Source organism: Theropithecus gelada, chromosome 9 (assembly GCF_003255815.1).
Source record: "Theropithecus gelada isolate Dixy chromosome 9, Tgel_1.0, whole genome shotgun sequence".
Classification (NCBI taxonomy): Eukaryota; Metazoa; Chordata; class Mammalia; order Primates; family Cercopithecidae; genus Theropithecus; species Theropithecus gelada.
In genome coordinates, this window is record NC_037677.1 from 25,294,793 (window position 1) to 25,312,718 (window position 17,926).

The 17,926-nt window shown below is 43.5% G+C and overlaps 1 protein-coding gene across 7 annotated transcripts in view; it reads right to left on the reverse strand.

Annotated features, from left to right (window-relative positions):
• The window catches only part of KIAA1217 (KIAA1217 ortholog), an 890,216-nt gene that overhangs the window by 48,386 nt on the left and 823,904 nt on the right, over window positions 1–17,926 (reverse strand). For 4 of the 7 annotated variants that reach the window (XM_025397471.1, XM_025397472.1, XM_025397475.1 and 1 more), the window contains one exon: window positions 2,209–2,258. In XM_025397471.1, the coding sequence (XP_025253256.1) occupies window positions 2,209–2,258 (50 nt within the window). Of the gene's footprint in view, window positions 1–2,208; window positions 2,259–2,801; window positions 2,907–17,926 lie in introns of all 7 variants that reach the window. The other 3 variants (XM_025397473.1, XM_025397474.1, XM_025397470.1) reach the window with 1 other exon arrangement.

Consider the following 17,926-nt stretch of genomic DNA (forward strand, 5'->3'; position numbering starts at 1 on the left):
GGATAACTAACCTAACCTCCCTGAGCTTCTGTCTCCTTTCATGCAAAATATGGGTAATGACATCTTCCTTATAGGGTTTTGTGTGTTAAATGATCTAATGCGCAGTATAAAAATCTTTGAGATAGGAGGTTCCATCTGTTCTCTCTCCACAGTAAACTACACATTCCTTAAGTAGCCAGGAAGTCTAGGTTTTCCTTTACTCTTGGCCAGATGAGTTCCTTGACTTCTATATAATTCCGTTTACTTGTCTACAGAACAGGGACAATACTTGTCTTGTAGCTTACTTCCTAGGATTCTGGAAGAATTATTCTATTTTGTGCACTATACAAGGCTGCTATGGCAACGAAGCCCCTGTGGACGATATCTCACCCTGATACGTTAGAGTGAGAAAGTCCAAACCTAGCAGAGACGTGGGGAGTGAGCCCACGTGCACATCACCAGTGGCATTGCAAATCAGCACGGCCATTCAGAAGAGAAAACTAGCAGCATGTCACCATTGCCACTGAACTGTCCCTTTGGATTCACTGATTCCACTTTGGGAAATATATCTGAGGAAATGGCACTGGCTCCTTTCCCCACATTTGAAAAGAAATTGACAAGAGGTTTTAGAACAAAGAAATGAAACCACCTATAGATCTTTAAAGGGACTGAGGAATCTAAACTTAAAAGGAGTTAAAATGACAGGCATATGATGATGTGTGTCACGTGTGTGGATATGTGTTCAGTTTTCTTCTCTGGAACATGAGAATAAAAATTGTATCTCTCCCTGGGTGCTGCGGTAAGGAGTTCATGAGTGAATGCATGAAGAGCACATAGGAAGCACTCACTACGTATTTATGATTATTATTATTCTCTAAAAAGCAAAAAGAAATAAAAGGATCATACAAAACAGCACGTAGATTCTGATTAGAGCAGTGCTTTCAGATATGAGTCATTTCTAGAATGGATTACAGAAGGATGGGAGCTTTTAATATTTAGTAGTTTCCTTTCTTCTCCCTAAGTTTACAATACATTTTAAAAAATGAATAAACTAAGTATCTCCGAAACAAACTGGCAATTGCTCTGAAGACAAATTTAGCAATTTCCGTGAAATAATTCTCTGGCTTCGGCCAAGGCCACGGATTGATTTCTAAGGAAAACAACAAATCCCATCAGGATTAGGAATACTGGCAGAGTGACCCTGTTGGCCTGGTAGTTAAACTGTGCTCAGCCAGAGGAGAACCACGATCAACAAAGCCCTAAACTGAAGTTCCCAAATCTGTCTACTCTACCATGCTGCACAAAACTAGTACACGTGGCTTCCCTAAATTTGGGGTTTCACCCAACTTGCCATATGCTTTCTGTGTAATTTAGTATCTGAATGTGTTCCTGCTAAGGATTTCTATTTCTAACCCGATGAGAGGGAAGACCTCATCTTCTTGCAGAGGCCTGGCTTGAGACTGCTGGATGAGACATTCATTGCAAAGACCTGGATACTAGTGAACGCCACTACTAACAGAACTGGGCTCTCTTTCTGGGGAATGCTGGCATTTAAAAAGCAGGCCCTGTCATCTGTCATGAGATTAAAAAGAGAAAAAGCAGGCCCTAGGCCAAATACTCTTTTTTCTCCCATCTGGACACTGGTCATTCCTTATTGGCTACTGTCCCTTCTCATCCATCCCCATATTGCAGCTGGGCTGATGTCCTTCCCCAGTGTACAACCTTCCGATGGCTTCACGTTACACTTAGAACAATTTTAAATTCCCTTGACTGGACAACCCTTCTTCCCCCTAAGTCCTCTTCATCCTTCCAGGCTTAGTTTGTGTCACTTCCTCCGGGGACTGCCCTTGGTATAGGCTAGTCCTATTGGTGAAGCATTTATCCTGCACTTTTAAACACTCGACACACATAAAATTACTTGTCCCGTTTCCATCTTCCCCGTTGAATTCTAAGTTCTAGGCAGGCAGCCCCATGTCTGCGAGATGCCCACCGTATGGCCCTATCAATGAACAAATGAGTGAATGAATGAAAACCAAAGGGAAAAGACGGTGCTTTGCCCCCTGAATTAATGAATAAATCTGGAATTTCAGTATTAGCAGGAATATCTAGGAATCCTCTGACATTGTACCAAATAAGTGACTTAGGGAAATGTCAAACATTTCTGAGACAAGTCAGGACTCATCCCAGGCAGCCCACAGGCCTCCTACAACTCCAAAAACACTCACTTACCTGCACTGTCTGTGTGGTTCCTGTTGGCTGTGGTTTTCATCATTTTCTCGCTGAATAAAAGAAAAAAAGAGTCAGCCATGCAGTTTCCAAAATGCCTTTTTTTTTTTTAAAGCCCATTCCATTCACTATTTGAAGCAATTGGCAGTGATGGGATTAAGCAATGAAGGTATTTTAGCATCAGCATCACAATTGGCCAGGATGGAAAAGGCTTCCCGGGTGTGCACCTGACACTGGGGGTGGAATGCAGCCAGGCTCACTTGTGACTTTCAGATGATGGCGACGTGGACACGCAAGGGTGGTGGTTGCAGGCACTGCATGGTGAGTGGTCCATGAAGCCACATGCACTGGGAAGCCCATTTACCTTCTTGGGCCAAAGTGTTACCTTCGACCAAGAATTACCAGAAGGAGGGAAAAAAAAAAAACAAAAACCAAACCCCAAAAAACAAACAAAAACGCCCATGATCCATAGAGATGTGAATATTTTCAGCCTTGAAATGATTACAAGGAAACAGATTTGAATGAATGAATTATCTTAATGATTAAAAGAGAAACAGATTGAATTATTGTTTTTCATTGGCTTTCTTCTTTTTTACCTAGATGCATCTTTGCTATAACTTGTAATAGGCCCTTTAAAAAGTGCAGACTGAACGAGGCCAGTTAAACTGGCAATCTGTTTCTCCATGGCTTGCATCCTCTCTCTGTAAAACAAGAGAATTGTTTGTTAAAGCTCTATTGACTTTCAGACCGGTTTGTCCAGGTGGATGCACCACCCAATGGTTATAAAAGGTACCACCTAGAAGGCCGTGGAAGTTCACCCAACCTGGCTCAGGAACGTGAAGAGCCGCACATCCCCAGCTGAGGTCAAGATTCATGATCAGTGTTCAGTATCAAGTCAGTGACCTGACTGGCTAAAAAAAAGACACAGCATGGACCAACAGCGGCCTCCTGGAAAAGTGAAAAATTTCTCCCTTGGAAACAATCCTGTTTGCACATCCTGTGTTTTTTGAGTCTTTCTGCCCTGCTTTCTTTCTTTCACCTTGCACAAAAGGGCTGTTTCCTAGCATGGCAGTGTCCCAGGCCAGATCTCACTGAGCTGCACACATTTCTATGCTGTACACCTCAGCTGGGAGGCTGCTGAGTGGTTTTGGTATAAATGATGGAGATATTTGCTGTGTGGGTAGTAACACTTGTGTCATAGCTTAAGGGCAACACAAACATGTCTTTTTTTTTTTTTTTTGAGATGGAGTCTTGCTCTGTTGCCCAGGCTGGAGTGCAGTGGCGCCAAATCTGCTCACTGCAAGCTCCGCCTCCCGGGTTCATGCCATTCTCCTGCCTCAGCCTCCCAAGTAGCTGGGACTATGGGTGCTTGCCACCACTCTCGGTTAATTTTTTGTATTTTTAGTAGAGACGGGGTTTTTCACCTTGTTAGCTAGGATGGTCTCGATCTCCTGACCTTGTGATCTGCCTGCCTTGGCCTCCCAAGGTGCTGGGATTACAGGCGTGAGCCACCGTGCCCCGCCATGTCTCTTCTTTAGATAGTGGAGAAATATGACTGAAACCTGTCCGGGCACGGTGGCTTAGGCCTGTAATCCCAGCACTTTGGGAGGCTCAGGTGGGCGGATCACCTGAGGTCAGGAGTTTGAGACCAGCTTGGCCAACATTGTGAAACCCTATCTCTACTACCAAGATCGCACTACTGAACTACAGACAGGGCAAAAGAGCAAGACTCTGTCTCAAAAACAAAAAACAAACAACAACAACAAAAAACCCAAGTATTTGAAAGTAGATGATGTTGGATCTAATGTCATCGGAACTTTAGCCTGGAGGCTTTTACAGAATTGTGCAGGAAAACGAGTATCCCTAACAGCTTGGCCATCTCAAGACATTAATGAAAAATTTCCCAATGATTTCCATATACAGATACTGCTCCCTTCTCTCCAGGGCTCTTTGATGCTTCATTACAGTTTAACTGGCATTTGAAATAGGCTCACATTTCTAGACCTCAGACAACGGATGTTTTGCAGAACTATTGCCATTGTTTTCAACACATCGTTAAAAACAATACAAGTAAGTGAATAGAGGCTTCACATGTCACCTCATGTGAATTCAGTTATGCATACTTCGTAGTCCAAAACAGGAAAAGGAGAGAGAAGAACAATGTATATGGCATGGCATTGCCTGTGCTGTTATCTCTCATGAGTGACTGTCCTTGCACGAGCCTGAGATAAGAGAAGGGACCTCACTCCTCACTGCGGATCTCAGTCCCACAGACCCCTGGGTTTGTGAGTGATGGGATTCCTGTTCTGCAAACAGTATATTCTTACACTATTAAATACAAGCTGGTTAATTTATCTGATTCTCAGTGGAAAAAGTAATGGTGGTCTGGCCAGGCATGGTGGTTCATGCCTGTAATCCCAGGACTTTGGGAGGCCCAGGTGGGTGGATCACCTGAGGTCAGAACTTCGAGACCAGCCTGACCAACATGGTGAAACCCCATCTCTACTAAAAATAGAAAAATTAGCTGGGTGTGGTTGTGTGTGCCTGTAATCCCAGCTACTCAGGAGGCTGAGGCAGGAGAATCACCAGAACCTGGGAGATGGAGGCTACAGTGAGCCAAGATTGCGCCACTGTACTCCATCCTGGGAAACAGTGCAAGACTCTGTCTCAAAAAAAAAAAAAAAGAGTAATGATGGCCTGTTCCTTCACAGAAAAAGCCAGCTGATTAAGTTGGGCTCTTTTTGAGAGATGGTGCATCTGCATCCTGAACTTTATGACAATCAAGATGATATTCAAGGGTAATTTTGTCCAACTCAAGCATTGCAGCCTTGAGTTTTGCCTTTGGAATGTAACTCTCAGTGCCATGTGTAACATTGATCTTAATTTTGTAACTGTAAACCTCTGATATCAGAACTCCACACATTTTCTTTAGTTTAAAATTGATGGTCTGTCACAATACTGAGTTTCTTATATGTAAGTCACGCAGTCTGGATAGTTAAAGGTTGCAAATCCACTAAGGAGGGAAAAAAAACACCAAGTAATTTTAAGTATTAATAGTATGATCTCTCTGCTGTAATAGAGTGGAAAGAAGAAATCTCAAATGGTGAGCGCGGAAATGTATCTCCCTGGAGTGATTTGCAAATGTTTCCAGGTACACCAGTTGATGCTAAACCTCCCAGCCATACAGGATTTCAGTCATACCTTGGCGCCCTCTTTGCCATAAAATAGTCCACATTATCAAAGGGAAAAAATGGTAAGAAATTCAAATAAGGAAAGCCAGTTAGTGAATATCCATCGGCAAGGTCAAGCTTATTGACCCAAGTCACAGTGGCATCTCAGAAAAAATGGGAGTGGTGGTTGGTCACTCTTCCTGCCACATGGGAGACACAGACTTGCACAAACTCTTGGGAAATGAATGACTTCCTCGGGAGAATGCTCAGTCCCAGGTGAAAGTTGCCCAGAGTCCTCATTCGTCCCACAGGGACTCTATCCACAGTGGTGCTGGAGTACAATGAATGACACTAAGAGCAGAGGTGCACTCAGGGCTACCTTGAGATGTACTAGTTTACTGCTCTTCTTCAATCCTAGGCAAATGCAAAGGATATTTCTTTAAGAAAAAAAAGGTAACATGGCATTTTTAGAGTCTAGAGAGCTTTGGTAAGGAAGTGGCTTAAAGGGTTCTGTACAGCTGGAGTGTGGGATAGAAAGGCATGATGACAACCTTAGTACATGCAGAAGACAGTAATATTAAGAAATGCAAGAAATAGGTAGGTCTCATTTATGTAGAGACTAAATAAGACTCTGCTAAGAGGGAAATGGCAGAGGGGAGTCCTGGGATTCCATTGCTGGCCACGAGAACAATGCTGGTTAGCGCTAGACCAGCCTTCTTCTGCTTCCAGTCTGGTCAACAGGTTTCATTACATTGTCCAACAAAGGAGAGCATCAGCATTAAAAATTGAAACAGGCCGGGTGCAGTGGCTCATATCTGTAATCCCAGTACTTTGGGAGGTCAAGGCGGGTGGATCACTTGAGGTCAGAAGTTCAAGACCAGCCTGGCCAACATAGTGAAATCCCGTCTCTCCTAAAAATACAAAAATTAGCTGGGTGTGGTGGCGCATGCCTGTAATCCCAGCTACTCGGGAGGCTGAGGCAGGAGAATCACTTGACCCCAGGAAGCAGAAGTTGCAGTGAGCAGATTGCACCACTGCACTCCAGCTTGGGCAACAGAGCGAGACTGTGGCAGAAAAGAAAGAAAGGAAGGAAGGAAGGAAGGAAGGAAGGAAGGAAGGAAGGAAGGAAGGAAGGAAAGAAAGAAAGCACTTGAATCATTCTGGATAAAGAACATTGGTCTTCTACTGATTCATCCTTGAGTTGAGAACTGTAGAATGTCACAACACAGACCATGTCATCTGCACATGGAAGTCCGTGGGGCTGCAGACACACCTTCGGCATGCTCCTTGGCTCAGTGAGTACTCAGTTTCTACCCTGGGCTTCCACCAGATAATAGTTTTAGGGTGCAGAGAGAGACAACTCCCAAACAACATCCTATTCTTCTTTAGGGCTAATATTGACAGAGTTGCAGAACTGCCTGGCATAAGAGTTTGGGTGTTTTTAGAACAAAAGGGCTATACCCACTCCAGGTACCCACATGCTTGGCTTGCCTTTTTGTATCTGTGAGGAAGGGAGTGAAGGCTCCCTGGGTGGCCTCTTTCAGGATATGTCACCTGCAAGGTCACCAGGAAAGAGACATGCTGCATCAGAGATTCTGAGTCAGGTGGCTTCTCATCTGACATCCCCCCTGGAGAGTTCAGATGCTTGACAGTAGAGGGGAAGTCATCCTCTTCCTGGTGGGAGCAGGCAGTACACACAGCACCGAATACATGTGTACGCTCTACTGTCTTGGCCAAAGCCACTTCACAAAAATACAATTCTTTTGACACACGGTAATGAGAAAACATTTTCCCTCCTATTTAATCATCAAATTGTGTCTGCTTTCAGGATTCATTCTGGGGACATTATCTGATTTATACATTCATAAATAAGATTGCCTTTCCATTTTATGGTTGGTAATCTGGAAACAATTTTATAGTTTAAGTAAATGACAGCAATGGAAACTTATGCAGCCTTCTCCCAGGATGAAATTGTAGGAAGTGTGTTTTAAAGTTGAAAGGGAAGAAAGCAAAGTGCCACGGAAGAAGAGAAATGAACACAACCCTGTCATTTTATTGCAGGGGCAATTTTGCATGCTCATCATCAGAATATTAAAGACATTTAGGCTCATTCTTGCCAATATCACTTGGTTTAAAAAATGACAGGACTGATACAATTACTGTTGAAAAGATGGCTTAAAAATGATTTCATAAACCATTTTATATCATTCCACAAACCATATTTATGTGATTAGTGTATATGGTTAACTAGTCATTTAATGTCTTAAGTCAGCTTGGCTGAATGAGTCTTCTCATGATCCAAACATAATATTAATAAAAAACTCAAGTCACATTCAGGGAAGTGCTATTTCCAGTGTTAAAACGATTACTCCAAACAACTTTCCTGCAAGCTCCATGTCTGTCTGTGAAGAGGAAGCAAAATTCATACTGTTGGTGGTCTGTTCTGTCTTTGCAACACAGAAAAGAAAAAAAAAATCTGTGTTTAGGGGATGATTTTTAACCAGTGACTCCATTTACAGAACTTTTTTTTTTTTTTTTTTTTTTTTTTTGACAGGGTCTCACTCTATTCCCAGGCTGGAGTACAGTGCATGATCATAGCTCACTGCAGCCTCAACTCACCAAGGTCAAGAGATCCTTTCGCCTCAGCCCCCCCAAGTAGCTGGGATCACAGGCATGCACTGCCTCACCTGGCTAATTCTTTTGTATTTTTAGTAGAGATGGGGTTTCACCGTGTTGCCCAGGCTGGTCTTGATCTCTTGGACTCAAACGAGATCGGCCTCCCAAAGTGTTGGAATTACAGGCATAAGCCACCATGCCTGGCCCACTTATATAACTTTTTGATTCAAGTTTCACCTTGATTTTTTTTTTTTTTTTTTTTGGACTAGGGACTTTGTACTGATCAAGGCATCACTAAGCCTGAATTAAGTCCTTATTATATATCTAAGTAAATGAATGGCTATTAAGACACAAGTCAATAGCGTAACACATATGAGGCTGGCGAGTCCCCTATTAAGAATCCCAAAGGATTTGTTCTTAAATATCCAGAAGACGTATTACAGGAGATGGCTGAAACCAGCTAGCCAAGCTGATGTGATTAGCCCCTAGTCTGAAACATTAACCTTCTTAACCAGTTAGGGGATTATTTTTAGCCAGTGACTCCATTTATATAACTTTTTTTTAGGGACAGGGTCTCACTCTGTTCCTAGGCTGGGGTACAGTGAACATGATCATAGATCACTGCAGCCTCAACCCACTGTAGTCAGTAACAACTGCATTATTCTGGTCTTCTGAGAGTCCCTACTAGGTGGTTCCTCCATTTGCTTCTAGTTCTAAATTTTGCAATTTTTTCTTTGTATTCCTGCTCATTCCCCCTCATCTCTCTTCACCAGAAAGTGTTATATGGTCAATGAGTCAATCAACAAATATTTTTGAGCCCTTAATATGTGCTAGGTAATGTGCTAGCTGCCGTGGATACAGCAGAGGCACAACACCCGCTTTCCCAGGCAGTGCCTTTCTTTCACAATGTCAGTTTCTTTTTTTCTGGGAGAAATCTATCTGAACTAAAACTCTTTAGTCTTGGCAGTGCCGAAGGCATTTTCCAGAATGCAATAGTGAACAGGTTTAAAGCGAGGCTATGCCCTTGTTTGTTCATGCCCTGACTCTGGTATGAGGGAAAAAAAAAAAACAAAACCCAAAGTAATTAAAGACTGTTTTCAGATGAGTTCAACAAAACAAAGGAATTCAAATTGTCTGATTTTGTGGTAAAGCTTCAAATGTGACTCTAAGCAATGAACTCTCTATTTCTGCTTGAAGTTAACCTATTGGTGGAAAAGCTGTGTAACTAAAGACATTGTTCCCCAAACTCCCAATACATTTAACTTCTCATTGACACATTTAGATCTATTTGGGAGACATTGGTGTAGCTGGCGGTCAGGGCTGACATTTCTTCTCCCTAGGCCCTGTGTTCATGGCATGAGCAAGAAGACTGGGTATGTTCTGTCTCCCCTAAAAAGCACTTCAATCTTTTGTCTCGTCTGATGTCTCAGCATCTCCCCTGCTTTGGAATTCTTGACTATCTCATCCCTAAGTTCCCTACCGTTATCCAGGAAATCCCTCCCATCCCTGGGTGATCAGCATGGAACTGTGCTTCCATCCACCACACCCCAGCTGCCATCCTTTGTAGATTCAACATCCATACTTACAACCCCTACAGAAATGTGGCACTATAGAGCCTCAAAATCTTTACAGCCATCCTCCGACCTTGAATTCTAACTCAGAATGGTGTTACTGTCTAGATCTGAAACTGCAAAACCCCTTCTAAGTATGGCGATGTTTTGTTGTCTTCATTTCTCTTATTCATACAAACTATTTCTTTATCTGCAGTCTGACCTTACTTTCTCCACCTTCGATACTGTCTGAACAGTCTCTGGTCATTTCTCCTGGCTCTTACCCAGGTTGGACGCTGAATACTTTCAACATTATCCCAGCTGAACTCCATTGCATCTGGGCTATTTTTCAGCCTTACTGTTCCCATGCTATACCGGCATTGCTTTCTGAATGACAGAGCAGGTAATAAATGAGAAGAAAAGGCCCCCTGTGCCCCTTCTATTTCTTCCTATGTCCTTTCCTTCTGGTAATCTTCAAGGAGACAGAGTTGGGGGACACCTTCTTATTAGCCAAAGGGGCTCATCTAAAATGTTCTGTATTTAACTTACAATGCATGAAGATAGACACATTTAAGGACACCTGTAAAAAACAGGCAAAAATAAAGCTCCATTTACAAGGATCTGGAGGAAAAAGCTATTTCTAAGCTTTCTTCATAAATTCACTGAGGTGTTGAGAGAATGAAAACTGGCAATGAGATGTGGAGAGGGAATGCTGTGGAGATGATGGTACTCTCGCTAATACATAGTTCTTTACATACTCCTAGGGATGCTGTTTATTTTCTTCAAGGCCTTGGGAGACAATTGATATCATGTCAATTTCAGTTCACTTCCACCATCGCTTTGCGCATGAGCACCATGATGGGCGCTGAGGGTCAGTGATGCTGATGCCTTTCTTCCTGATCCTAGGCTTTGGATGACTTGGCTTAGGTGGGCATGGTGGCTACAGCCCAGTCAGGATTCTGTGGGGTTTCTCTGTGTTCAGTGCTATCAATAAGGTGCTCCTGGATGATGGAGATGGAGCAATAGGCTGGGGAAGAACAAGTTCTTATAAGAGGTGAGATGTGAATGATGCTGAAAAGAATAGTAGAATTTATCCGGAGGGAGAAGAAGAAGGGGAAGGGAGCAGTGTTCTGAGCAGGGTTCCAGGGCAAGCGCAGAAGCCGTAAGCCAAATACAATTTAGTGGAAGCAAAAACAGTGGACAAGGAATTAACCTGGATTTGTGCTCTGATTCCATCCTTACAGCGCTGTGACTTTTCTTTCATCCATTAATCCAACCGACATTTATTGAGCACCTACTGCATACTAGGGAATGCTCCAGGCACTAAGGACATAGACATGAACAAAACAGACAAAACTCTTTGCTTACATGGAGGTTACATTCTACTGACCATTAGCAAAATAAATGCTAAACCTTAGACACCAATGAACATGAAGGAGTAAAAAAAATCTGGGAAGAGAGATAGGAAGAAGAGCTGAAATTTTACACAGGGTGAGCAAACAGGGCTTCACTGAGAAAGTCACTTTTGAATAAAGACCTGAAGGAAGTGAGAGAGCAGGCCATGTGTGCTGTCTGGAGGAGGAACATTCCAGGCTGTGGGAAGAGCAGGTGCACTCACAAATATACACTCCACCCAAGGCAGGAGCATGCCTGGCAGGTCTGAGGAGAGCTGGGAAGGCCAGTGTGCCTGCAGTGAGGGAAGGAAGGGGAGGGTGATTGAAATGATGTCAGAGGGGCAGAGGGTTGACCTGGCCAGAGTTTGTGGGAAGGGGAATCACATCATTTATTCTCCACACCAGGACACTTCAGAAAGAGGGCAGGGGAGCCATTGGTCATTGCAAGTATTGTACAAGGACAACAGGGATGCCTGGGAGCTGTCCCAGTCCAGCTGAGAAGGGCATTCTCCCTACTTGTATGTCATCTTAGGGACTCTCGCTTTGACGCTGAGTGTGATGGGAACCATGGGGAAGTCTGAGCTGAGGCTGGACATGACAGGGCTCACGTTTTAACAGGGTCACTCTGGCCCCTCCACTGAGAACAGGCTGAAAGTGGGCAGGGACTGAGTGGGGAGACCTCTTGGGAGACCACTGTAGCAAGTCAGGTGAGAGATGGAGGTGGCTTGGCCCAATGGGTAGCTGTGAAGTCGAAAGCAATGGCTGGAGCCAGGAAACCTCCGAGTACAGATCTCACTGTTCTCTGGGTCTAGGTGTCCAAACGCAGGGTTGGGGAGACAGCAATCAAGATGACACCAAGGTTTTTGGCCTGAGGGACCTGATATGGGGATGATAGGACTTTATTTTTGGGCATGCTGCATTCAAGTTCATTAACAGACATCCATGGGGAGATACGAATCTCCACTCAGAATTCATTTAACATCTCTGAGTCTCCGCCTCCTTAACCATCAAACTGGGAAAACAACTGCCTTACCTGTCCCAAAGGCTGTCACTCTACAGAGTCATCGAAATGAGGGCAAATGAGAAAAACGTGCAGGGAAGCACATTATAACCTGTAAACCACTGAAGATGTATAAGCCTTCATGATATCCCTTTAAATTCATTCATTCAACAAATATTTCTTGGACCAGGCACAGTTCAAGATGCTGGGGGTATGGTGGTAAAAGCACAGGGCTTGCCCTCATGGAACTTACATTTGGGACACGGGAGACTGTGGGGGAATGCTGCAACTTCAAGTGTCATGGCCAGGAAAGGCCTCCCTGAGTTGGTGGCAGTTGGCAAAGCCTTGAGTTTGGAGAGGAGCCAGTCAGTTAGACATTTGGTGGAAGAATGCACCAGGCAGAAGAAAGAGCAAAGGTGAATTCTCCAAGGTCAGAAAGTCCTGGACATGGTCAATTACAGGAAGTGAGAGAATATGGAGTTGAGTGCTTGTCAGGCCATGGAAAAGGCGGAACAAACCCTTATTCTGTAGAGGAAACCATCACAGAAGGCCCCAACCCCTTGTTAAACAGGGGTATCCATTCTTTCACACCCACTACCCACAGAAATCCAGCCTCACTTAGAATCCTGGAATTACATAAGTTTCTGGTTGGAAGGGATTTACATAAATCCCATAGGTCTTCCCATTCTGGGTCTGTGATCTTGACTGAAGCAATTAAAAAAAAAAAGGCAGGCAGGTCCAACCAGGAGGGCCAAGCTCAGTCCCCACCAGGCCTGGTGTTCCCCGCATGCACAATTGGCTTCCGAGGTTCCAGCAGTGCTCTGCCCAGCACAGCAAATGTGCTTGGGGAAGGCTCCAGGCAGCCTTTAATCTATTTCACAATTCTATTTCTGTGTAGGCTGTTCTGGCTGGTACCAGGAAAGAGTCCCAAGTCAGGGATAAGGACACAATCCCCCTCAGATCTGAAGGACTGGCACAACTATATGGCTTCATGGTTTTATGTCAATGAAACGTTTGTTCATAGAAAACTTTCCAGTACACAAAGTGATCTAATAGCTATTTTCATTTAAATTGCACAGAACTCGGCCCTCTGCCAGGCACAGTGGCTCACACTTGTAATCTCCAAATTTTGGGAGGCTGAGATTGGAGGCTTGCTTAAGCCCAGGACTTCGAGGCTGCAGTAAGCTATGATTGTGCCACTGTGCTCCAGCCTGGGAGACAGAGCACGATCCCATCTCTAAAATAATAATACATTAAAAAATAAAAATAGGCCATGTGTGGTGGCTCACACCTATAACCCCAGTACTTTGGGAGGCCAAGGTGGGCAAATCACTTGAAGTCAGGAGTTTGAAACTAGCTTGGCCAACATGGTGAAAACTTATCTCTATTAAAAATACAAAAAAATGGCCAGGCGCCGTGGCTCACGCCTATAATCCCAGCACTTTGGGAGGCCGAGGCAGGTGGATCACTTGAGGTCCAGAGTTCGAGACCAGCCTGACCAACATGGAGAAACCCCATCTCTACTAAAAATACAAAATTAGCCGAGCGTGGTGGCGGGTGCCTGTAATCCCAGCTACTCCAGAGGCTGAGGCAAGAGAATGGCTTGAACCCAGGAGGCGGAGGTTGCTGTGAGCCGAGATCGCGCCATTGCACTCCAGCCTGGGCAACAAGACAAAACTCCGTCTCCAAAAAAAAAAAAATTAGCTGGGTGTGGTGACAGGCTTCTGTAATCCCAGCTACTTAGGAGGCTGAGGTAGGAGAATTGCTTGAACCTGGGAGGCAAAGGTTGCAGTGATCCAAGACCACACCACTACACTCCAGCCTGGGCAACAGAGAGAGACTGTCTCAAAAAAAAAGAAAAAATATTATATATATTATATAATATAATATATAAAATAAAATATAAATATAAATAATAAAAATATAATATAAATACATATATATACACACACACATAAAATAAAAATAAAAAAAATTGCACAGAACTCTTGAGTAGATTATCATCCCCTTATTAGTACAAAAGACACTGAGGCTCAGCCAGGCAGGGATTTTCTTAGGGAAACAGAGCAATTAGCCTGCAGGCTGTCTCGGATCCAGCGCTGTCTGTGGCACTGAGCTGCCTCCCTTAGTGACTCACATCTGGGGTGAGGCACTTCACTTCCTGCTGGCTCTCTGCTGGGTGACTAGAGCCGCCGCTCCCCAGGGCGAGCCTACACCCTGCTTTATGAAATCACCTATTTTGCATTTTCTTTCTCTTCCCTGAGGCTAATCTGGAACATTCATATTCTGGAAGTGACATCTCATTTTTTGCACAGGTACAAACAGGTAGGAATAGCAGTTGCTTCATGTTATAGGCCACCTGAACACGGTCAGCTAATTTACCTTCAAATGAGAGACAGTGTCAGGAGAGATGGTCTCTTGAGTGGACCTCATGGTGACTGTGGAAATGAACTCCCCACTCCTGCCTGCTTTAGAGCTATAAATCTTAGGGTGGACTCAAAAGAAACAAAATAATGACTCCTGGGGAAAAGAAAAAAAATTGCTGTATTTGGTCTCTCTAGTGCATTTCCCTTTTGTTTTGTCTTCTTAGTTATTTGTGCTTGCAAAGACAAAATGTGAGGGGAGCCATGGCGAGTTCAGAGCTGAGGTTGGACATGAAAGGGTTCATGTTTTAACAGGGTCACTCTGGCCCCTCCACTGAGAACAGGCGGCAGGTGGGCAGGGACCAAGTGAGGAGACCTTTTGGGAGACCACTGCAGCAAGTCAGATGACAGATGGAGGTGGCTTGGCCCAGCAGGTGGCTACGAGGTCGAGAGCAATGGCTGGAGCCACCCTCAAGGCAGCATGATAGTGAAATGTCATTTAACTAGAGTAGCTCCCGTCCTCGGACCTTTAGGAAGTCTCCTTGCTGCTTCTCCTGCTGTAAAGTCAGGTATTAGGACACGGTATTCTCTAAGGTCTCTTTAGCTTTGAGGATGGACAAGGAGACAGAGGAAGTATTTACTGGTGATAGAAGTTGGCCCTGTATGAGTATATATGGACTTTTTTTTTTTTTTTTGGAGACAGGATCTCGCTTTGTCACAATAGACTTTTTTTTTTGAGACAGGATCTTGCTCTGTCGCCCAGGCTGGAGTGCAGTCATGCAATCACAGCTCACTGCAGCCTCCAACTCCTGGGCTCAAGTGATCCTTCCACCTCAGCCTCCTGAGCAGCTGGGACTACAGGCATGTGACACCACACCTAATTTTTTAAAAAAATTTTTTGTAGAGATGGGATCTCACTATGTTGCCCAGGCTGGTCTCGAACTCCTGGGCTTAAGTATCCCTCCTGCCTCAGCCTCCTAACGTGCTGGAATTACAGGCATGAGCTACTGCACCCAGTTCAATACACACTTTTTAAGATCTGCGATTTTTGAAAGTTAGAATTCATGCTTAGACTCAGATATATTTTTTGAATCACTTCATTCATGAAAAATGAAGTCCAGAATTCAAATAAGGACAAGTGTAATCTCCATGGTTTCCGCCAGACAGAAGGACAAGTAAATCACAAGAGAGGCTAAACTGTGTGTCCTGTGCGTCAACAGAGTCTAGGATTATCAGCTCCTGGGCTCTTTTGATGATCCATCTTTAGGTTGGGTGGGAACCCCATGATTCTGCATTAAGTTGATTTTGCCATCTCTTCAGGAGGCTGACTCTGTACTTAAGCTATTCCTCTTCTCTTTGAAGAAGTTCTAGTTGACAAAGGAAGGAGTTATCTGAACCTCACAGTATTTAGTTTTTTCTGGCTTAAGTTTCTGGTTTCAGACTTAGGACTTCTGATTGACAGCACCTCGTGAATATTCAAAGGAGATAGAGAGGCACATTTTAATTGATCTAATTAGTGACAGACGATGCCTTTTCCTTTTGAGAGATTGGTTTGTTTAAAGTAGCACACAGACCTCGTGGCTGCCATTCCATTGGCATTTTTGACAGAGTATCCCTGGTGTAAGAATAGAGCTAGCTTCATAAATTTGTTAGTTGGTCTGGTATGTTTATCAAATATCTGTTGCCTGAACTCAGGAGTCTAACGAATAACTAGCAAATATGACTTAACCATGCAATTCCATTCTTGTGAATGAAATAACAACAGTTGGTCAGCCTTGATTTCTGAGACTGGCAAAACATCATATCGAGATGTCATTTTTATAGGTACCTTGATGGTAAAAGTATAGCAAATTTTGGATACAGACTAGTTGGTCTTGCCCAAATGACATCTTTTCCTTTCATTACATACATGCCTTAAATTCTAGACCATCTCAATGTTCTCATGAAGGCTCTCAGACCCACATAACTTTGGGAAAATGTTCCCTTTTCTGAATTCATAGCAATTACTGTCTGTATCACTTCTTTGGAATTAATTATGTACAAGCAGACCCCAAATTATGGCAGGCTTGTCATTGAAAAGTTTACTTGTACTTTCATTGTTTAGAACTTGGAATAAATGGTGGTTGGATTTCCAGCTGGCCCACGGAAGCCTCTTTAACCTACAATGTATTATTAGCCCTGTCGTTGTTCCTCATTGTTTTCAAGGAAAACGTGTCCTGACTTCCAAGCTGGACTTTGGGAAGCTGGGAAGAGATCTTTCTCTGGAGTTCAAGCCTCTGGGGGTGGCATGTGACTTGGCATGTCCCCTTCTCTCCTCCCTGACTCACAAGGAGATATTGTCACTCCGGATGTGACAAGAAGAGCATCCCTGGGCATCACCAAAGCCAAAAGAAATATCAAGTGTGAAAGTCTATGATTGTGGTTGTTTCTCAAAAACAGGTATTCAGTAGGCGTTTGTAACTCAGAAGCTTCCTGTACTTAACTGTGACAAAGCTTATATGTTTATATTAAGCTTTTAATATTTTATGACTGTCTTCATGGTTTATGTTCCTGGTGTACAGGAACCATATCTCAGTTTCTTTGTATGCAGCAAATCATCCAGTCCACAGCTAAGCATATAAGAGCAGCTCAATAAACATTTATTGATTCACAATTACAGCTACATGAAAAAGCAATTCAGACAAGAGCTGAATCAGTCAGGCACTATTAGGCATCAAAACAGATAACCTAATGATTTCATGCATACCTGGTTTAGCTGTCTTTACCTTCAGTCTTATAGCTCAGATGCAGTTTTAAAAGGATGCCCTGAACCTAGCTTGTCTTTTTGCCCCTGGACCTAAGCAGATGTGCAACCCTGACTGCTTTCCCGAAATGAACTTAAAAGCAGCTCTGATACTCTAAACATTCCAATTTGGATCTGTAAGCCCAGTGCATTCTATTCTGTGTTCACATTTAGTTTAATTCTCTTACCCTTGCTCCCTTTATGTGTTTTCCGATATTATATTAAAAAATGTCTCTCCCTGCTTCTTCGGGCAGTTCCTCATCCTAGCCAACTCTGTGTATTTACATTCCTGTTTAGTAGTACTTAGTAGAGTACTTTGCTCAGACTAGAAACTCTTGACCACTTAGTATATCCCAGGCTGGCATAACACACTGAACTGCAATGAGTTATTGCATCCTATGGGGTAGAACTATTATAATCTCTATGTCACAGAGGAGCAAATGGAGGCAGTGCAAGATGTGGTATTCTGTCAAAGGTCCCAGCTGCTAGCAAGTGTTAGAACTGGGATTTGAACCCAGGCACTCTGGCTTGGAAGTCCATTACAAGTTTGGTTGATGAGCATATTGATTGACCCGAAGGTAGTCATAGCAAGTTCTATCAATAATGAGTTGCTTTATCAAGAGGAACAGGGCAGAATGGAGGTAATAACTGTCCTGGTCCTTGCCTTACGAATGTCACCATTTACATTGCTTGAACATGGGGTATTCTTTCATTTCTCTATTTTATTAAAAGTAGAAAAAGTTCAAATTTCCTTTAGAGCAACGTTTCTGAGCTGGGGCGTTTTACACCCCCTGGGCAGGGCATTACAACATCTAGAGATGTCTTTGATTATCCTGGCTAGGGCAG